This window comes from Cygnus atratus, chromosome 21, assembly GCF_013377495.2.
Source record: "Cygnus atratus isolate AKBS03 ecotype Queensland, Australia chromosome 21, CAtr_DNAZoo_HiC_assembly, whole genome shotgun sequence".
Classification (NCBI taxonomy): domain Eukaryota; kingdom Metazoa; phylum Chordata; class Aves; order Anseriformes; family Anatidae; genus Cygnus; species Cygnus atratus.
The window spans coordinates 7,232,151-7,250,790 of record NC_066382.1 but is presented as its reverse complement, the minus strand read 5'-3'; the positions used below and the strand labels follow the sequence as shown (position 1 = coordinate 7,250,790).

At 59.4% G+C, this 18,640-nt stretch overlaps 1 protein-coding gene across 3 annotated transcripts in view; it reads right to left on the bottom strand.

Annotated features, from left to right (window-relative positions):
• FBXO42 (F-box protein 42) overlaps positions 1-14,920 on the bottom strand; it is a 48,701-nt gene extending 33,781 nt beyond the window's left edge. Inside the window, exons 1-2 of one of the 3 annotated variants that reach the window (XM_035567919.2) lie at positions 14,785-14,920; positions 1,359-1,625 (exon numbers count right to left, since the gene is read on the bottom strand). In XM_035567919.2, coding sequence (XP_035423812.1) covers positions 1,359-1,608 — 250 coding nt within the window. In that variant the 5' untranslated portion in view covers positions 1,609-1,625; positions 14,785-14,920. The other 2 variants (XM_035567920.2, XM_035567918.2) reach the window with 2 other exon arrangements.
• Positions 14,921-18,640: the final 3,720 nt, after the last annotated feature.

Sequence of the window (18,640 nt, the reverse complement as noted above, 5' to 3'; positions counted from 1 at the left end):
TCCCCTACACTCCAGGACGTTTCCCACAGTCTCTGTTGGGGTGAATCACCGGCTGCTGGCTCACTCCAGCTGCATCCTTTGCATCTCTTAAGGCTGCTTCAGGAACAAGCGTGTGTGAGAAAGCAGCAACTCAAGGCCATGGGCACTTGAAAACCTTTCAACAGAGGTGCAGACTGCTGAGCCGGCAGGACCAGAGCACTGCGTGTTCGTGGGCCCAAAATTATGCCAAAAAGCAATTGCGCAAGGCTTACTTCTGAAGGAGCTGCATTTTGGTTCAACCTCCAGCCTGTTAAACTCTGGGCAAGGCAGAGAATCCTTGGAATCTCAGCAATGCTTCACATGTGCGAGGAAGTCCATAAATGAGACATCACCCCACACACCTGCCCAGCCGCACACAGCGCCAAAGGCGGAAAGCACGGCACTTCTCGCCTGACACCTGCTCTGCACTTCCCAGAAGAAACAAGCTACCCAAGTGCAGCAGCCTGCCTCATTTCCTACAGATTTAACCGGGGTTGTCTCCCGAAGCGCCTGTTTTTATGAAGCCTGCAATCAGAACTCATGTGTCCAACAGCCTAACGTAACAGAAATCACCGCTGTATGCGGGAACGCTGGGAGCCACGAGGCAGGTAGAGTTTGCGCAAGGCTACAAGCAGAGCTCTTTGTCGTATCACATGTATCTAGCATTAAAATATCCCCATAAGGCTCCAGAATTAATGCTGCATGGAGGCAAAGCGAAGTATCTGTATCTCAGGGCTACTCTTTCAGGAAATCTGAATATGTAGATCTCTATTAACGTAGATGCAGTTTATACTTTGCCACTTATCTTCAGCAGAGCTGTAAGAACCAGGCACGGTTTTGTTTCCAACCAAAAGCACAGGCTTTGGGAATGTACTTATTGAGCAAGATGCAAACACGGCACAATTATAGCCACATCAGACATGGGATGCCGGGAGCGGGGCGCTGCTGTGCGTGTTGGAGGGGAAGCCTGAATGCAAGGTCAGGAGCGCTGCATGTTAGCAGCGCGCGGGCAGCGTTCAGAAGCAGAACTAAGCGAGCAGCCCGGTCGCAGGGGTTTTGGGGTTTTGCTCTTTCCTACTTCAAAAGAGAACACCCAGCCCGACAGCAGGGAGCAAGCTGCCTCAGCTGAGGGGCTCCGTTCTGCAGCACCAGAGTTATCTGCAACACACCAGCAAGGCAAGGCTTCAGCTGCTTTTCAGGCATTTTGCACAAGTCAGATTTCTGAGTGAACAGGGAGAAACTAAAGGCAAGTCTAAAGCAAAGCAAAGAGCAGCTGGAACATGAAATGAAGCCACATTCCCACAATTAAAAAAATGCATTCTCACTACAGCCGTTTGTACCTTTGATTAGTCGATACCACTGTTTGCAGACAAGGGCAGCAGTTTTGTGCTCCTGATACGGTGAAAGGAAGGACAGGATATATTCCAAAACCTCTTCGGGGAGCTCCAACATCGATCTGTTATGCCTGGTCTCCTCCACCTCCAGCTCAGCATGGGGCTCGTCATCTTGCTCCATCGTCCCTTCGACCACAGCTTCTTCGGGATCCACGGCCATGAAACTGTCATCTTCACTGTCCGAGGAGCTGGCCATGGCATTCCACTTCACAGCTTCGAGAGAGAGACAACACTGAGGTCACCGAGCGAAACCCAACAGCATCAGAAACGCAGCTGCAAGCCGCGCACGTTACACGAGAGGTCTACACAGAGCCCTGCACCAGTAAGCTCCAGGTCAAGGACGTGGTTTTTGCAAGGCTTTGAAGCAGGCTGCACGCAGTTTAGGAATGAGCTCAAGAGACCAAGCAGCCGGTGCGTGCAGACAAAAGGTTCGGCACCTTTCCTCCCCCAAACAAATGCTAACCACCACCATCGGCGGGGCAAGGCTCGCCTCTGCTGGGAAAGCAAACACGTCACACCGCTCTCTGGCCGCGGAGCGTTTTCCCAGGCCACTTCTTCATCTCTCACCGCTCTCAGCCCCGCCGCTGCCTGCGGACAGCACCAGGGAGAGCAAAAAGGAAGTAAGAAAACCCACCCCAGGAATGAGAGCCTGCGACAGCCCCGCTCCCCACGGCCTCCCCTCGCCACCGCCGCGCCGCTGGCCCCAGCAGGCCCTGGCAGGACGCGGCGGCAGCGTCCCCGCAGCTGCCCGCGGTTTGGCAGCGCCGAGCTGCGGGGTGAGGAGGTGCCGGTGCCTGGCACGGGGCTGGGGGCAGGACCGGGCTCCCCGGGGAGCCAGGCGGGACAGGAGCGAGGGACAGCTCGCAGCCGCTCCTCCCCTGAGAAACCAGTTTGGCCAGCGAGTCTGCTGCACGCCGGTGCTGGGGCTTCCCAGGGAGCACACGCTGCTGCGGGAAGAGGGGGAAAAGCCCCGTCCCGCTCTCCTTTAGCGCCCCTCTAGCACGCCTCGTCCGCCTCTTTGTTTTATACAAGTGGCTGCTCGGGGTAGGTGAGGAAAGAGAAACCCCACAGGATTTACTGCCGACGACAGGCTGGGATATCGTCGCTCCAGCCATCCAGAGCACGCGAGGCATTCGGCAACGATGACAGAAATACATCGCGAAGTAAATCCACCTTAACGAGTAGCCACGTCCAGTCTGGCTACGGGCATGGGTTACGGACCGGGCATGGGTTACGGGCCGCCACCAAACCCGCAGCGGCCGGTGCGAAGCAGAGCCCAGCCCCTGTCTGCTAGGAACCAGCACCAGCGCCCACCAGCGCAGGACCGAAAGGTCCCAGATCCCCGTCCCAGCGCAGCCCGTGGCCCCCAGGCTACGAGACACGTCCCACCCCCAGCGAACACAGAGAGCAGACCTGCTCCTCACGAGGGGAAACGAGGCAGACTTTGCCCGAGTTCAGCTCGGACAACTCGCTTTTACCCAGCTCTTAGCGTCACGGCAGGTACAGCTGGGAGGAGGTTGAGTTACCTGCCTGACTCCTGACACCTAAGCTGCTGTAGCAGACTTCCAGTGATGCAACCTGCCCCCTCTTCCCAAGCTGCCCCAACCCCAACCTGCCCCAACCCCAGGTAAAGCCGGGGCTTGCCCTGCCTGTGCCACGCGCAGCTCCGGCAGAAGAGCTGCGGGGCAGCAGCCCGGAGGCGCCAAGCACGAAGCTGGCCGTGACAACTGATTCTCATGCAGAGAGCTCCCGCTAGGCAGCGTCACCCGCCACTCCTGTCAGCCTCCCCGATGAAGCAGCTTCAGAAAATCCTGGGGGCTGTCAATCTTCAGGAGAAAGCAAGTCAAAATTAAACTTCCAGTTAGCACGCTAACAGATGCTCTGCGAATTCTCCAGTGTCAGAAATCCTTCCTAGAGTCAATGTTATGACAAAGAAAGCCTGAAACCAAAACGCTCTGACATAAGTGCTGCTGCGTCAGCAGACTGCGTTACACAGCAGATAATACACAAATTCCCAAAGATTAAGAAATTGAAAACTTAAAAAAAAAAATCACACTAAAAAATAAATTAAAAAGCAGTGGGTTGGGTCTTTTCCAAGCAAAAGCACCTCCAGTCAGGAAGCATATGTGCCTACTTCCACCTCGGGCAGCGCTGCAGGAAGCCGGAGGCTCCCCAGCCCACAGCCCCGGCCGCTCGGGTCGTGCCCGAGCCGGGGAGCTCGGGGTCAGCGCCAGCCTCACGGCTTGGGGGAACGGAGCAGCACATCAGGAGAGGCGGCGCGGAGGCGCTTCGCACCCCAAAAGCGTGCGACGTGCTGGGAAAGCAAAGTGAAGCGCACCCAGGTCCGGTGCAATGGGACGCCTGGAGGTGACAGCGCTGAACATAAGCCTCGGCTCGACAGGTTCACACAAACCTGGGGTTGGTAAGGCCGAGAAGCAAGGATTACGTCGATCTGTTTCCCAACAGCTTGTATTTACTGCTCACATAACGTCCAGAACCTGCTGGAGGATGGCAGCTGAGCAGCGCAAGAACGAACGCCCTCCTAACGAGGACTTTTCCCAGCTATAAAGAGCACAATTATTAAATCCCAATTTCGATCCTCGGGAGCAGGCTCAGGAGCCACAGCACACCGGTTAATCACAGGCGCACGGACCCATCTATGCGAGCTGGGAGAAGGTGCAAGCTAAGGATGCCATCACATGCGATGCCATCATGTGCAAGGAGCTGGGGGTGCAGGACAGCACCTCCGAGGCCACTTCTAGAAAGGCAGGGGCAGCGGGAAGAGCTCCTGGGGCCCTCTCGACTCCTGCAGGTGCTCGCGTGCAGCTCTGGGGCTGGAGAAGTTGCGCTGAGCTCTGCCTGGCCCTCCGCCCTCAGGGAGGATGAGGTCTAACGGTGGTGCCTGGCTGTGGAAGGCTTCCTTAAGGGAGAAGGTAAGGAAACGGACCTGGATCAAATCCCTTCTCCAGAAGCCTCCTGCAGAGACGGCTTTTATCCCTCCTGGGATAACAAATGTGCCAGCATCGATGCCAACGGTCGTACGGGGCTGAGCTAACAGAAAGCAGCACCCCACTCCCGCAGGCAGGGTGCACGATACCACGCAGATTAAAATCAGTCCCTAAGTTTGCTTCCCAAAACAGCTTCCTGCTGCGCACATCTCTCCCAGACATCTTACTTGTAACGCTCATTAAACACACACATGCAGTCCTGAAGCTCTCGCTGGAAAATTGCAGGAAGCGCGCTGAATAGGGAGCTGGCAGGGCAGCGGCATGGCAGCCTGTGCTCACGAGAGCGAGGAAATTCCTCTGCGTTCCCCCAAAAGAAACACAAGTGACCACAGACCATCCAGGACTTAATTACAGCTTGCCTTACCAGACCACTTTATAATATTATGAATACACAAATGCATCTGCTGTGCTAGATCCTCGTTCCTCAAGTGCCTGCACAACAAATAACTGCCCTCCAAGCTTTCACACCCACACCGTGTTATTTTTCTCAAGGAAAAGACCATCAATAAGCTCAGCTCCCAAGAGGCAGCTGGCTCCAAAACAACCCTTCAAGCTTGATGTGCCACGGCCGTGGATCTTGCTCACATGGCACGGGAACAGGGGGCTGGGAATAACGACCCCCGGAGGGCGAGGTCTGCTTTGCACACCGATGGGCAGAAGCCTTGTGCTCCAACCCTGCCCAGCGTCCCAAACGAAAAGGCTACAACACCCCAGGCAGGCAGGAGCCAGCTCCTCCGGCCATCAGTCAGCAGGTCTGCGGGAGGAAATCCCAGGGCAGCGTTCCTGTCAGCTAGCCGGAGAGCAGCGCGGAGCGTTTCTGTGCTCCCCTCGCCGCTCGCTTCCCGTCCTGCACTCGGTGGTCGGACCGGGCGCGATCTGTTTGCGCTGCGCTGCAGCTGGTATACGGGCTGCAGTTCCTATCCGAGCAACACCGGCACTCGGAGAGCTGCAGTGAAGGGATTTACACAGCTGTGGCTCATCAAGGAGCGTGTGCAATGCCATCGACTTGCCAAGACAGATCCTGCAGCCCCGTTCTGCTCGGGCCGATCACTGCGAAGGCTAACACGAGCGCCCCGAAGCATCGTCTTGTTTCGTACCTTACAGCCCCCAGGCCAGGGATAGAGCCTCTATATCCCCGCAGCAGCAATGTTTTAGGGTGCTTAACAGTTAGCCTAAAGCCTTACCAACGAAGAATCGCCACTGCTTAAAATACCACCTACAGGGACGCTAGAAGGACAACGGGAGCAGAGCTCTGCCAGCGCCGATCACGTTTGCCTGGCTGATCCTAAAAGCTGCTGCTCTGCCAGTTGGCAAAACGTTTTATAACTCTTTTCCTCCTCTCTGAGCCCTTCAATATTCCTTCCCTCCCCTCCTGAATATATTTAAGAACCTGCTATTTATTCTGCTAAAGTAATTAGCCACTGCAGCGGAACAAACAGATGAGGAATATTAAATGCAGACCAAAAACCTGCCAGGCGTCAGCACCTCTCGGAGGCTGGTTGCGGCGTGAGGACCCTGCTCGCACAAAACCCCCCGGCACAGGAAGGTTTCCCTACCTGCAGGCACCTTTCCGGGTCCCAAGGACCCCAGCTCACAGGCGTGGGTGGCATCGGCGGTTCCCATCCCGAGCTACCTCCTCTTCCCTGCAGAACTGCCTCAGCTGTCGAAGAAGCGCCTGAACCCGCAGAGTTTTTGACTTTTTTTTTTTCCTCTTCTATGAAGTCAACAGATTTTAGGAAAAAAAAATCCTCTAAGGGAAAGTTCTTGAATGAAAACAAGCAGCCGTGCAATCGTACTGAGTCACAGCACGTTACTCATAAGGGAATGCTCATTTTCACATGCCACAAAAAGCTCGCTATCCAAACACAATCGTGGAAGCTGTGCTCTCACCTGGGAAAAAAATAAAGGCGTGTTAAAGGACCCAGCCCTGGCTGGTGGCTGCTCCGGCTGGAAGGAGAAGGGGACTCTGCGGAACATTTAATTGCTCCTGGCAATCCGGAGTTACGGAGTTAATTTAGGGGTGGGAGACAGCAGCTGCCTCCAACCTGCTCCAGACTCTTCCTCATACTTTGCAACTGCTTCTCCTGCCTGGCAGCAGCCCCGCCGCGCGCAGGGCAGCGCTTCGGGAGGCAGCAAAGCCACTTGGGCTTCTTCGCTTACCCAGGTCAAAAAAAAAAAGGCTCTGAGGGTCCTGGAGCAGCCGTGCCACCAAGGGTGGCAGCTTCCCCCCGGCTTGCCTTCTGCTGCCCTCGCCCACCAGCCCTCTCCTAGCTGAAAACTGAAGCAGTCAGACCGAGCGCGAGGCGCTCTCCCACGGCAGCAGCGCAGGGAGCGAAGCGAAGGGTGTGCACGCAAGCAAGGAAGACTAAGAAGGAGCAGAAACTTTTCCAGCGCTGCTTCAGCCGATAAACGGTATCAGCACAGTTAATTGCTTGTGATTTGGGGCAGGGATACGGTTTTGTCCCGTGAGCAGAAGCACATTTCCTGGGAAACCCAGCTAAACGCACGTTAATAGCGCGGCGCTTCAGGCCCTCGGACACTTGCAGCAGTTAGAGCCAGCTCACTTGAAAAACAATTGCCAGACACGTTCAGCAAGGGGAAAAAACCAAAAAACAAAAAACAAATTTTAGTCAAAAAAAAGCCTCTGGGAAACAAAACGATGAGCAACATCCTGCCTGTGCTGCTGCGCGGGCACCGGCCCTGAAATGGCTGCTGGAAGGATGAATGAACGGGACCGCGAGGACACCTGCACCCAGCCTTCCTTTCCGTCCCCCAGAACAGGCAATTGCAAGTTCTTTGAAGCACAGCCTTTCCCGTTAGCTGCTTTTCAACAGGAAATTGTCTTTTCCTCCATATAAGACCTAGCTCCAACCCTGAAAATAAAGGGTTCCTAAACTCCACCCGCAGGTTTCCATACTCGGACCTCCCGCTGCACACCTCGCCTGCTAGGCCAGGTTTTCCTACAGAATTAAAGCACCGACAATGATAAAAGATGAGGTTCGTTCTGGGTTTTAGCCCGGGCAGCCCGTGCGTCGCACGCTTCTCACTTAGCGTATGGCTCCTGAGAACAAAAGGAAGCTGCAGGGTTTAACAGCACCGCCCTGCAAGGGTTTGTAGGAAAATGGTCCTTAGAATTCGCTGAAGGAACAAACAGGAGGAAACCAGAAGCATCAGAACTGGCCTAAGAGCTCAATAAAATATTAACAAACCAAGAACCAGAGCGGGCAGCGCGAGCACCGAGACCAGCTGCCACTGCAGAAAGCCGCTAAGTAAGTGATCTTGAGCACCCCGTCCTAAAAACCAGACGCATCCACGACGAAGGGGATTTGAAGGCTTTCTGCTGTGGCCGTTAGTGCCCTGAGAACAGCTCCGGGTGTGCAAAACCCGCCGAGACCTCCGCAAGGGGACAGAGCTGGCGTGAGAAGCACCGAGAGCACAGAAGCCGCCGGGTCACGTACCTACCGGGTACTGCTCGAGCTCACCCGCGGGCTGCCGGCCAACAAACCCCAAATCTAACCACGTCAACCACTAAATGTGTTCACGCTGAGGTTACAGAGGTGACCCAGCCACCTACAGACGTGGGTTTCCGTCCGCTCCCCCACGTCCAACGCCGCCCCAGCCGAAGGGCGGTGGGCCTGGGCGCCAGCTGGGGCTCCGCACGCAGACGGGGCCGCTCCAGGAAGCTGAACCCAGACCCAGCCAGCTTGGAAAACTGCTCGGCGGAGCCGCAGCGCTCGGGTGGACGGGCTGCGTCTGCTCCTGCATCCATCCACCCGACCCAAACCACCCTACGTCCCGGGGGCTTGGGAAGCAGCGGCATTTTGCGCTCACGCACCCCCTCTGCTGGATCCCTGCAAGCCCTTCCTTAAATTTATTCTCACCTGAAATTTTTCTAGCACAAAAAAAAAAAAAAAAAAAGAACACAATGAAATTCAAAACGAAGGCAAATCCGCACGCGAGCCAGAAAAGAACGATCCCAAAGCCAGCCTTAAATTCATTCCTTAAATTATTTGTCCTTAATAATAATTAATACAAATTAATAATGTTTTGTCCTTAATAATTAATAAAATTTAATAATATTTTGTCCTTAAATCAATTATTTGGGGGACAGCCTGTACGAATGACGCAGCACTCCCTCCCTCTCACTGGCATCTCTCAGCCCTACCAAAGCCACGAGGACCGGCCAACGCCTGTGTAGATTTCAGGCAAATTTACAGCCGAGTCATCAGGAAAAGGCACCTAAAAACCAGCCAAGTTTTGAACGTACGAAAAGTCAGTCTGGAAGCACCACCTGGGAGCATCGCTCCTGTATTTACACTCCCAGGAACCCCAAAGCCTGTTTGTGTCCAAGAAATCCTGCTCAGGCAAAACCGAGCCATGTAAAATGCATCTTAGGGGGGCTGCTCACGCAGCTAAGAGCTGAGCGCAGCTACCCAGCGGCGCCGGGTGACTCCGTTCCCGATTTCCTGACAGCCTCCGTCAGCTGCTTGCTCCCTGTGGTCGGGATTTTGTTGTTTTTCTAAATAAAACCTCTTCTTGGCCCCACCTAATTGACGAACCCGAGCAGCTGTTCCCAGCGCAACTCCCACCGAAGCGCTGCCTGCTCCACACAACGCCCTCCAGAAGCAGCCCGCACTGCGGGGGACTTCAGTGACTCGGGTGAGCACCCCGCGACGGCCGGGCCGAGGTCCGGCAGGGCGACCCGTCGCGCTCACCACCCAGCCTCCGGTTCCCCCAGGCGGCCCCCGGTGCACGCGGGGCAGGAGGAAGGGCTTCGAGCAAAGCTCTCCTGCAGCCCACCCGCACAAACCACGCCTGGCTGAGAAACGAAGCGACGAGCAGCCCCGAGACGGCTCGTCCGAGCCGGGGACGAGCCCAGTGGTACTGCCTCTCAGGCCAAAAAAAGGATGCGCTGGAAAAAGCCACGCGTTAGCGTAGGCTCGGCGGCCAAGGTTTGATTTCCATCGATGCCCGCAGCTCTCAGACGCACCGCTGGCCGCACGGGAGCTCGCTGACGCCACGGTTTTGTCGGCACGCCGGGTACTGGGGCACCTGGCGCCTCCCGGGCACAGATGCCGTCAGGAGATGCTCGCCACCTCGAGGAGCCTCTCCCGCGGTGCCTGCCTGCTGAACCCCAGCGCATTCCTTCACCCGCTGCAAACAACCTCATTCGGTTCCTAACGCAAAGCCCGGGGGGAAAGCTGCCGACCATGGAGTCAGGCACCCAGCGAGCTCTCCGCTTCGCCCTTAAACAGACCTGGCTTCGCGCTGCCTGTGAAACAGCGACTGCGACACCACAGGGAGCACCTGCTTCCTCTTGGTGCTGGAGAAAAGGACTTCACACAGAGAGACACGACCGAAAACCCGCTGGGGTTGCCGGCCCCGACCCGTGCTGAAGGAGCTCTGCTGGGCGTGCGGCAGGCACCAAGAGCTGCTCTTGTTTGTGACCACGAGCTGGAGGCGGGCACAAAGGTGCGCTGATCAAAGCGTAAAAAGGGTGACGGGAACAGCGAGATGTCGGAGAAGCCAGCACACAGCTCAAGGGCTTGTCTTGACGCTCATAAGGAGGGCTCTTGTGCATAAATCCAAACGCGCCTGCGTTCATCACCGGTGGGGTTTAAGCACAGGATGCTAACCGGGAGGGCGAACGGCCAGCACACCGCGCTCTGCCAGCACCCAGCTCCGCGCCCCCCTCACAGCATCGCGGGCAGAGAAAGGTGCGGTGCTGACGGGGCCCTGAGCACGAGGTGCTGGTGCCAGCGAAGGGCACTGCCAGCACCGCGCCGAGAGGTGACGGCGGAAGGGGGCCGAAGGCAGGGCAGCTCCAGGGCCCGTGGAACCGCCCTGAGCCTGCGAGCTGGCACTGGGCAGCGCCTCCGTCGCTCACCGTCACCGCGATCTGTCAGCGGCGGGCAGGGGCCGAGCTTCCCCCATGAAACCGCCTCTTGTAGGGAGCAGGGGGGCTCACAGCAAGCAGCAGCGGCGTTTAAAGCCAGAGGGTTCCCTGAAGTGCTGCGGGAGGAAAAGCCGATGGCGAGGGAAGGACAAACGCAAGCGCGGGGAGCAGCTGGCGGAGTGGCGACTGTGGCCCCATCAGGCCGGGCTGACAACGGGGCAGGAGGGCCCGCTCTGCACCCCCTCGCCACCGCAGCTTCCAGCAGGTCCATAAAGCACGAAGAGCCAGGGGCAGGGCCCTGGGGCACGTCCGAGCCCAGCTCGGGGCAGCGAGCAGCCTGGCAGCACCGCCGAACGCACGCGGCGAGCAACTGAGCCACCTGCAGGAAGGCGCGGCCCCGCGACGCCGGCAGCGGGCTCCCCGAGGGCCGGTTTCCTCACGGACCTCCAGAAGACCCGGCCAGCAAGGTCGGTGGGCGTTTGCCGCTGTTTCCACACTTCTTTGAGAACCCGCCGTCCTTTTTGGTAGGAATTTATTCTGAGAAACCAAACGGGCGGCGCGCCACGAAGCGAACCCGCTGCTAGTTAGAGTCGCATCGCCCCCGGCAGGGGTCATCTGGCCGTCCCACGCGACGAACCTCTTCGCAAACGCAGCTTGCTTGCCGAGCCTGAGGAACACTGGGTGTTAGACGTCTAAGGAAAACAAGGAAAGAAAGCAGCAATCTAACCCACGTCACGGCAGCAGCAACCCCAGATTCGGGGATGTTGCGCCAAGCTCGCAGCGCGCCCGGCGGGCGGAGGGGTGACGGCTGCTCCCACAGCTCGGCCCCGGGAGGCTCCGGAGTCCCCCCTCGTCCAGCTGCGGCGGGGAAAAAACAGGCAGCCCGAACACAAACGCAGGAAGGGAGCGCATTCAGCGGGACAGATTAAAGGTGGCTGCCCGACGGCCACACGAGGAACGGAACGAAAATAATTTTAGCTCCTTCTGCTCAGCCACAGAATGGCCGTGACAACAATGGCACAGACGGAGCCGCGGCTGCTCGGCGCTCTCCTTCGGGCGGGTTCGGCAGGCACCGCGGCACGCCGCCGCAGGGATTTGATGCCCCACGGTCTGCAGGCATCAAAGAACCACGGCGATACCGCGCTCGCTTCGTGTTTAACAGCGCCACGAGGAGCGACCGGAACGAGACCGATACGACACCAGGGGAAGGAGGAAACGGCTTCCCCGCAGACGTTCGGCTTTTGCAGAGTTGTTCCTTCCACACGGGTCCAACACCCGGCCCCGGAGCTCGCTGCGAGCGACCACACCTCGGGAGCCAGCGCAGGAGCACCAGCGCCTCGGGGCCTCACCGGGGCAGACCTGCCCCGCACACCCTGCCCAGGCCGCGGTGCCTTCCCCGTAAGGCAGCCACGACCCCTCGCTTTCGCAGCCCCGGGGCACGACCAGCCCAGCAGCACCACCCCTCCCGGCACCCCCCTTCGGGACCCACTCACCCAAAAGCGCCTTTTCCTCAGCCACCGCTCTCTGCGCGGCCCCGGGGCCATGCCCTCGCTCGCTCCTCGCGGCCCCGAGCTGGGGCAAGGTCAGGGCGGAGGGAGAGCTGCCGCGGCACAGCGGCACCGAAGCAACAAGCCCCAAACAAATCAAGCAGCTCAATCAACGCACCTTAAACCCTCAAACTCCCAAACTACCGCAAACCTGGCACAGACCTAAATAAAACAGACAGGCACTTCAAAATGGGTCTGAAACACATGAAGAGACTCGGCTCGTCAGAGGCACAAATCTCCGTTGCACGGACTGTATTAAGCAGGGGCAAGATGAACATTTTCACGTTAATTCACAGATGTTTTTGTAGGTGTTTAGCTGGCAGAGAAGTATTTTTAAAACTGCCACAGAAATGGGAAGTGAATGCAGCCGGCAGTGCAGTCCGGTGTGGACTAACCGAGGCTCCCGGAGCACATGTGCAGCTCTCAAAATAGCAAGCTCCCAGAGGCAAGAGCCGCGTTTTCTGCGTCTTGCACAACACCAAAGTTTCCAGCCGCAGTTTTCGACACAGATGTGTCACCCCGTTCCTCTTTAAGCCAAGACACGAGCAGGCTCAAAAGGGATTTTGACATGAATTCCTGCGCTACATCAGGAAGCTGCTAACGGCAGCGCAGCCCGGCTGGGCCGCCGATACCTCAGTGGATCTCGCAGGGAAGCCACCAGCCGTGCAGAGCCCCCGCGCGTCCGAAACCACCCCGACAGGGGCTCTTCTCTGGAGCAACACCCGCTAAGCCCACTATCAGAGCCACCAGAGGCCTCCTCCCAAAGGCTTTCATCGGGATTTGGACCGAGGCGCAGCGCCCAGCGCTGGCTCCTGGCTCCAACGCCCCACGTGCGCCCCTGCGGCTTTCCCCGCTCCGAGGGCTTTCGGCTTACCTGCGCTCCATCTTAAAAACTGGTGAGGGCAAAGCCTGGAGCAGTGTTGTACAATAAAGCCTGCCATGGCTAAATACGCAGGGAAAATAGCTTCCCTCAGATGCACAGCCCTGTTTACACAGAAAGTGGGAACCCTTCTCAAGCCGCGCTCAGTCACATCCTGTGGAAATGGCTTGAATTGGCAGGCGCAAAGCAGGCTGCGTTACTGCCCGCGGCTCTCCGAAGCCCCGAGAACATGCATTTAAAAATCAATCGCCTTCTGGGAAGGCCCGGGTACAGAGCATCCCCATCTCTGCCCAGAGTGTGTCCTCCCGCTCCAGGAGCAGCCCTGGTGCCGCTCCTCGCGCCGAGCACGGCGGTGACACCGGCTGCGTTTTCTGGGACCAAGGAAATGGCGCTCAAGCGCATCCCCACTGGTCCTTAAAATCCCCGGGTAAAAGACAACCCACCTTCAGCACCAGCAACGAGTCCCAGACTTTGATACTAACCACAGGCATGCGGGTGAGGCTCATCCTTGGGCTTCCCTAAGAGCCAGAGAGAAAACTCCATCCCAGGGCTTGCAGGCTGGGACACACTCCGTTTGCAAGCGACACGTGCTGCCGCTGCGAGCCGGTGAGAATAAACCAGCGCAGGTCTGCGAAGCAGCGCAAGCACTGAGCTGTGCTTTTCAAACCGCTGTGCCTTTTGCACCCAAGGGCTTTGCAGACAATTTCACCCACCGCCATGGAAAAAATGCTGCTTGGGTGGAGCCAGCCGGCAGACAAACCACCAGGTAGCACCGGAAGAAAAACACGCGCAGACACCTTTGCCACGCGAAGCCAACCGGCGGCTGCAATTCTGCTCCTGCTAGAAACGTGCACGCACAGACGCCAAAGCGGCGACAAAGGCACGGGGCCGACCCCGCAGCAGCTCCTGCAGCTCCTCCTGTACCACTGCCCAGCCTCGGCAGCAGCCCGACGCCTGTCCTGCCCGCGGTCAGGTCTCGCTCTCAGCCCTGTGCCGGGGCAAGGAGAGTGCGGCCAGCTGGGGGACCTGCCCCGTTAGACTCTGACCAAGGGGAGCTTCAATAATTAACGCGCTGTTTCCATCCCCGCACTCGATGGACGCCTTTACTCACTCTCCTGAGCCCAGGGATGGCCGGCCCTGCCCAGCTCCTCTTCTGCACGGCAGCGAGGGGCCCTCGGCTGCGTTTCGGCTGCCCGGCTGTGTGCTCGGGCTGCCAGCAGCAACCCTGCTGCAAGGAGTTCTTTACAAGGCACAAAAACGCCAGGAAGATGGGGAAGAGGGGAAAACAACAGCGGGCTCCTTGCTGTAACTGCGGGCAAGGTTTAAGCACTGGGTCTGGAGGAGGGCAGGTGCCGCTCCTTTCTCTTCCATCCACCGCTCGCTGGGCGTGCTTCGGGAGCCCAGCTGTCCCAGTTTCCCCCTGCAAGGTGTCACTGCCACAGCTGCAGCGAGGCGGGCTCTTACCGCTGCCGTTTATTCCAGCGGGGAGGAAGGAGCTACGCCAGGGCAGTCTGACAGGAATCCCCCAGGCAAGCTCGAGGGACGCAGCCTGAGGGAAAGCCCCGCTTATTCTCCCCCTTCTCCAACACGAGCGTAAGGAAAAGGAAGGAGAAAGGGTGGCGTGAACACGAGAAACGGCGGCTAAGGAAATGGGGAAATAACGGCAAGCCCCTCTGCGCTTTTCGGGCCACATCTGCCCTACGGACCCGGCTCTGTGAGGCGGGGGGGGGGGCGGCAGCGCCTCGGACCTGAGGTGTTTTAGGGACCCCCCCAGCCAGCCCCGCTCCCGGCACCCCCCGCCGCCGTTCAGCCGCCAGTCCCCTCCCCGGTCTCCCCCCGGCCCCTCCCCGCCTCCTTTTGTTCCCCCCCCCCCCCCACGATCGCGCCCCGGGCACTCACGGCCGGCTCCGCTCCGCTCCCGGCGGCCCCGGGGGGCTCGGGGGGGGGGCTCCGGGACCCCGGGACACGGCGGCGGGCTCCTGGGCGCCGCCGGGAGCCCCGCGGGGACCCCGGGACCGGGCGGGGCGGGGCCGGGCCTCACCTGCGGCCTCAGGGCAGCCGGGGCCGGGCCCGCCGCGTCGCCCCGGTGACGGCTCCCGCCGCCGCCGCCATTTTCCCTCCCCGCCGCGGCAGCCGCCGCTCCGGCCGCGGCCGAGCGCGCACTGCGCGTGCGCCGCCCCCCCTCCTCCCGGCCCCGCCGTCACATGATTCGGGAGGGGAGGGAGGGGGGAAGGGTCACGTGGGGCGCGGGCGCCATGATGGGGAGGTCGGAGCGCGGCTGTCCCTATAGGCGCGCGGGGCTCTGAGCGGCGCGGGGTGGCCGCCATGTTGGGGAGGTCGGGCTCGGGCGGCGGGGGGTGGCAGGGCGGCTCCCCGCACGTCCGCCCTCCTGCACCCCGGGGGCACCGCGGCCTCCCCCCTCAGGGGACGCCATCCGCCGCCTGCGGGAACGGGGAGAGGGCCCCGAGCTGGCCTCAGGCGGGGGCACCCAGGCGGCGGGGTGACGCTGGTGGCGGGTCCCCCCCTCCGGGTGGCAGCCCGGCACCGCCACGAGGCTGCGCGGTGCCCGGTACGTGCGCCTGCCGGGTGAGCGGCCCTGCGAAGGGCTGCAGGCACCTGGGAGGACACGGCGCCATGGCACCGCAGCACCACAGTGACACAGCCCCACAGCTCCACAACACCATAGCTCCACAGCACCACAGCCCCACAGCCCTACAGCTCCACAACACTGCAGCACCACAGTTACACAGCCCCACAGCTCCACAGCCCCACAGCCCCACAGCACCAAAGCCCCACAGCCCTACAGCTCCACAACACTGCAGCACCACAGTTACACAGCCCCACAGCTCCACAGCCCCACAGCCCCACAGCACCAAAGCCCCACAGCCCTACAGCTCCACAACACTGCAGCACCACAGTTACACAGCCCCACAGCTCCACAGCACCACAGCACCAAAGCCCCACAGCCCTACAGCACCACAGCCGCACAGCTCCACAATACTGCAGCACCACAACACTGCAGTACCACAGTCCCACAGCACTACAGCCCCAAAGCCCTACAGCCCTACAGCACCACAGCCCTACAGCCCCACAGCCCCACAGCTCTACAGTTACACAGCTCTACAGCCCCACAGCCCTACAGCCCCACAGCCCCACAGCACCAAAGCCCTACAGCCCCACAGCCCTACAGCACCACAGCTGCACAGCTCCACAACACTGCAGCACCACAGTACCACAGTCCCACAGCTCTACAGCACTACAGCTCTACAGCTCCACAGCCCTACAGCACCAAAGCCCAACAGCTCCACAGCACCACAGCCCTACAGCACCAAAGCTCTACAGCCCCACAGCTCCACAACACTGCAGCACCACAGTCCCACAGCTCTACAGCACCACAGCCCCACAGCACCGCAGGGTGGCTGAGCCTGGAGGGTGCCTCTGAAGATCTCCCAGCCCAGCCCCCTGCCGAGCAGGATACGTGCAACCACAGACAAGAAACCCAGCCAGCACGGGTGTGAGATGACATTGCCAAAAGTCCCTTAGTGCCTGTGCGAGGCCTTGGCTCACGGCTGCTCCCAGTTCCTGTGGGGGTGGCTGGGACGATGGCTGCTCTCTGGCCTGCGGTGCTCCCACGGCAGCCCAGGTTTTGTGAGGCTGAGCCCAACCAGGGCTCGAGAGCAGCTCTGCGAACATGGCAACTGGCAAAGTGCTGCAGTCCTCGCTTGGGGTTGAAGTGCTGCACAATGTTTGTAAGAGAAAATTAGCTCAGACTTTTAACTGAGAGGCAGCAGTGCCTGAAGTGCCTCAGTCGCTCTTGGAAATGGTACTTCAGTTGTTTAAGATAGTGCTGCTCGTCACTGGATCAGGGATAATTAGCACTTTGGGGGCCAGAAACAGGCAGGGGGCTGAAGAGCTCCATGTGCTGGAGACGGGATTTCTTACCGTGAGGGCAAAGCCAGCAGGATGGGGGCATGTTCGAGAACAACGCTGCTGGAGCTCCGAATGTGCTGCTTGCAAGCCAGCGCTAAGCCAACAATGCTGGGCACCGGCTGCTCGAGAGCACAGTTCCTGTTTCCTTCTGGAAAAAGCCAGAGGATGGGTAGGAACAGCCCGAGGTTGCACCCTTTCCTCCCGTCCTCGCACAGCCTCCGTGTCGCCTGCGTGGACCCTGGGCCTGTCCCCATCCTGTCCCCACCCAGCGGGGTGCCGGGAGCAGGGCGTGCAGACACCGACGAGCGCTGCCGCAGCGCCGAACGCCCCGCGAACCCCAGCACAGCTCGTGTGTGGATGCACAGCATCCCACCCCTCACAAAACCGCCCGGAGGATGCCCTTGCCGGCTTTTGGGCTTGCCAGGGCAGAGGAAGGCCGGCGAGGGGCTCGCGGCGCTGCTGGCAGGAGCCAGGGCTCACCGCAGGGGTTGCGTGAGTATTTTTCTGCTTTTAGCTGGAGTTTTTAAGAAGCCGCTCGCCATCTGCTGGCAAGCTGCAGCTCGTGAATGGGGTGTCCTCCTGCCTGGAGTTCTGGGGAAGAGTTCCAGATTTGAGGTCGAAAGGAAAGTTTCTGTGTCTCCCTGTCTGAACGTTTGTTTTTTAGGATGCTGGAAGCGGCGTTCACTTCTGCAGCATGTGGATCTGCCCTCAGCAGACCCGTCCCCAGCTACCTTTGTGTCATTCAAGGCCCAGAGCACTACGTCGGTGTGCCGAATAGCCCAGCTACAAGAGCTCAATTAACCAATTTTTTCTTTTGGGAAACCCTAAAGGGTTTGAGCTGAAGTTATCCCACCTGCCACACGGGACATTTAAGAGTAGCAAGCACTCAGGACGTGGATGTAAAGCAATATAAATAAGTACGACAGGAAGATGCCACAGGCCCTCAGGTGAGTTTCTGTCCTCTCAACACACAGATTAACTCAGATCCACCTCTATGCCAGCCTCCCCAAAGCCGGACCCTGGCTGGAGCTGCGTGCACCCTGGCGTTGTTGGGATTTGGAGGCACGGTGGTGGGAGCAGCACCGTAACCCCGTGGGGCTGAGGTAACGGCAGGGGGTTTGGGGCTTTGCTGGAACCCCTGGCACCACGCAGGCTGCTGCAGGCTGGCTGGTTCCCCCATGGAGCCACCGGTGGGACTCGTGGCCTCGTGGTCCTTTGGGCGTAGGGCGAGTGCCATGGGGCTCACAGCGGGGGGATCACACCATGCTCGTCCCCCCCCCAGCCCCCTCCTTCCCTCCTGGCTTTGCGGAACAGATCTGCTAAACACCAGGTTGGTGCTTGATCGGGGGGCGCAGCTGCGGGCTGTGAGGATGACATGCGTGCTGATGCAGTGACAGTCGCATGGCGGTGGGTGCCCCCATCCCATCCCATCCCATCCCATCCCCATCCTAATCCCGATCCCAATCCCCAACCCATCCCCATCCCAACCCCATCCCTTCACAATCCCAAACCAGATCCCAATCCCCATCTCAATCCCAACCCCAATTCCCATCCCATTCATCCCAATCCCAATCCCAACCCCCATCCCACCCCCATCCCATCACAATCCCAATCCCAATACCCAACCCATCCCCATCCCAAGCCCATCCCTTCACAATCCCAAACCAGATCCCAATCTCCATCCCATCCCAATCCCAATCCCGATCCCAGTCCCTATCCCATCCCCATCCCAACCCCATCTCATCACAACCCCAATCCCGATCCCAATCCCCATCCCCTCCCATCCCATCTCATTCCCATCCCATCCTGATCCCAATCCCCATCGCACCCCATCCCATCCCCACCCCATCCCTATCCCTATCCCCATCCCGATCCCCATCCCATCCCCACTCCATCCCCATCCCCTCCCGATCCCAATCCCCACCCCAATCCCAATCCCCACCTCATCCCCACCCCATCCCCATCCC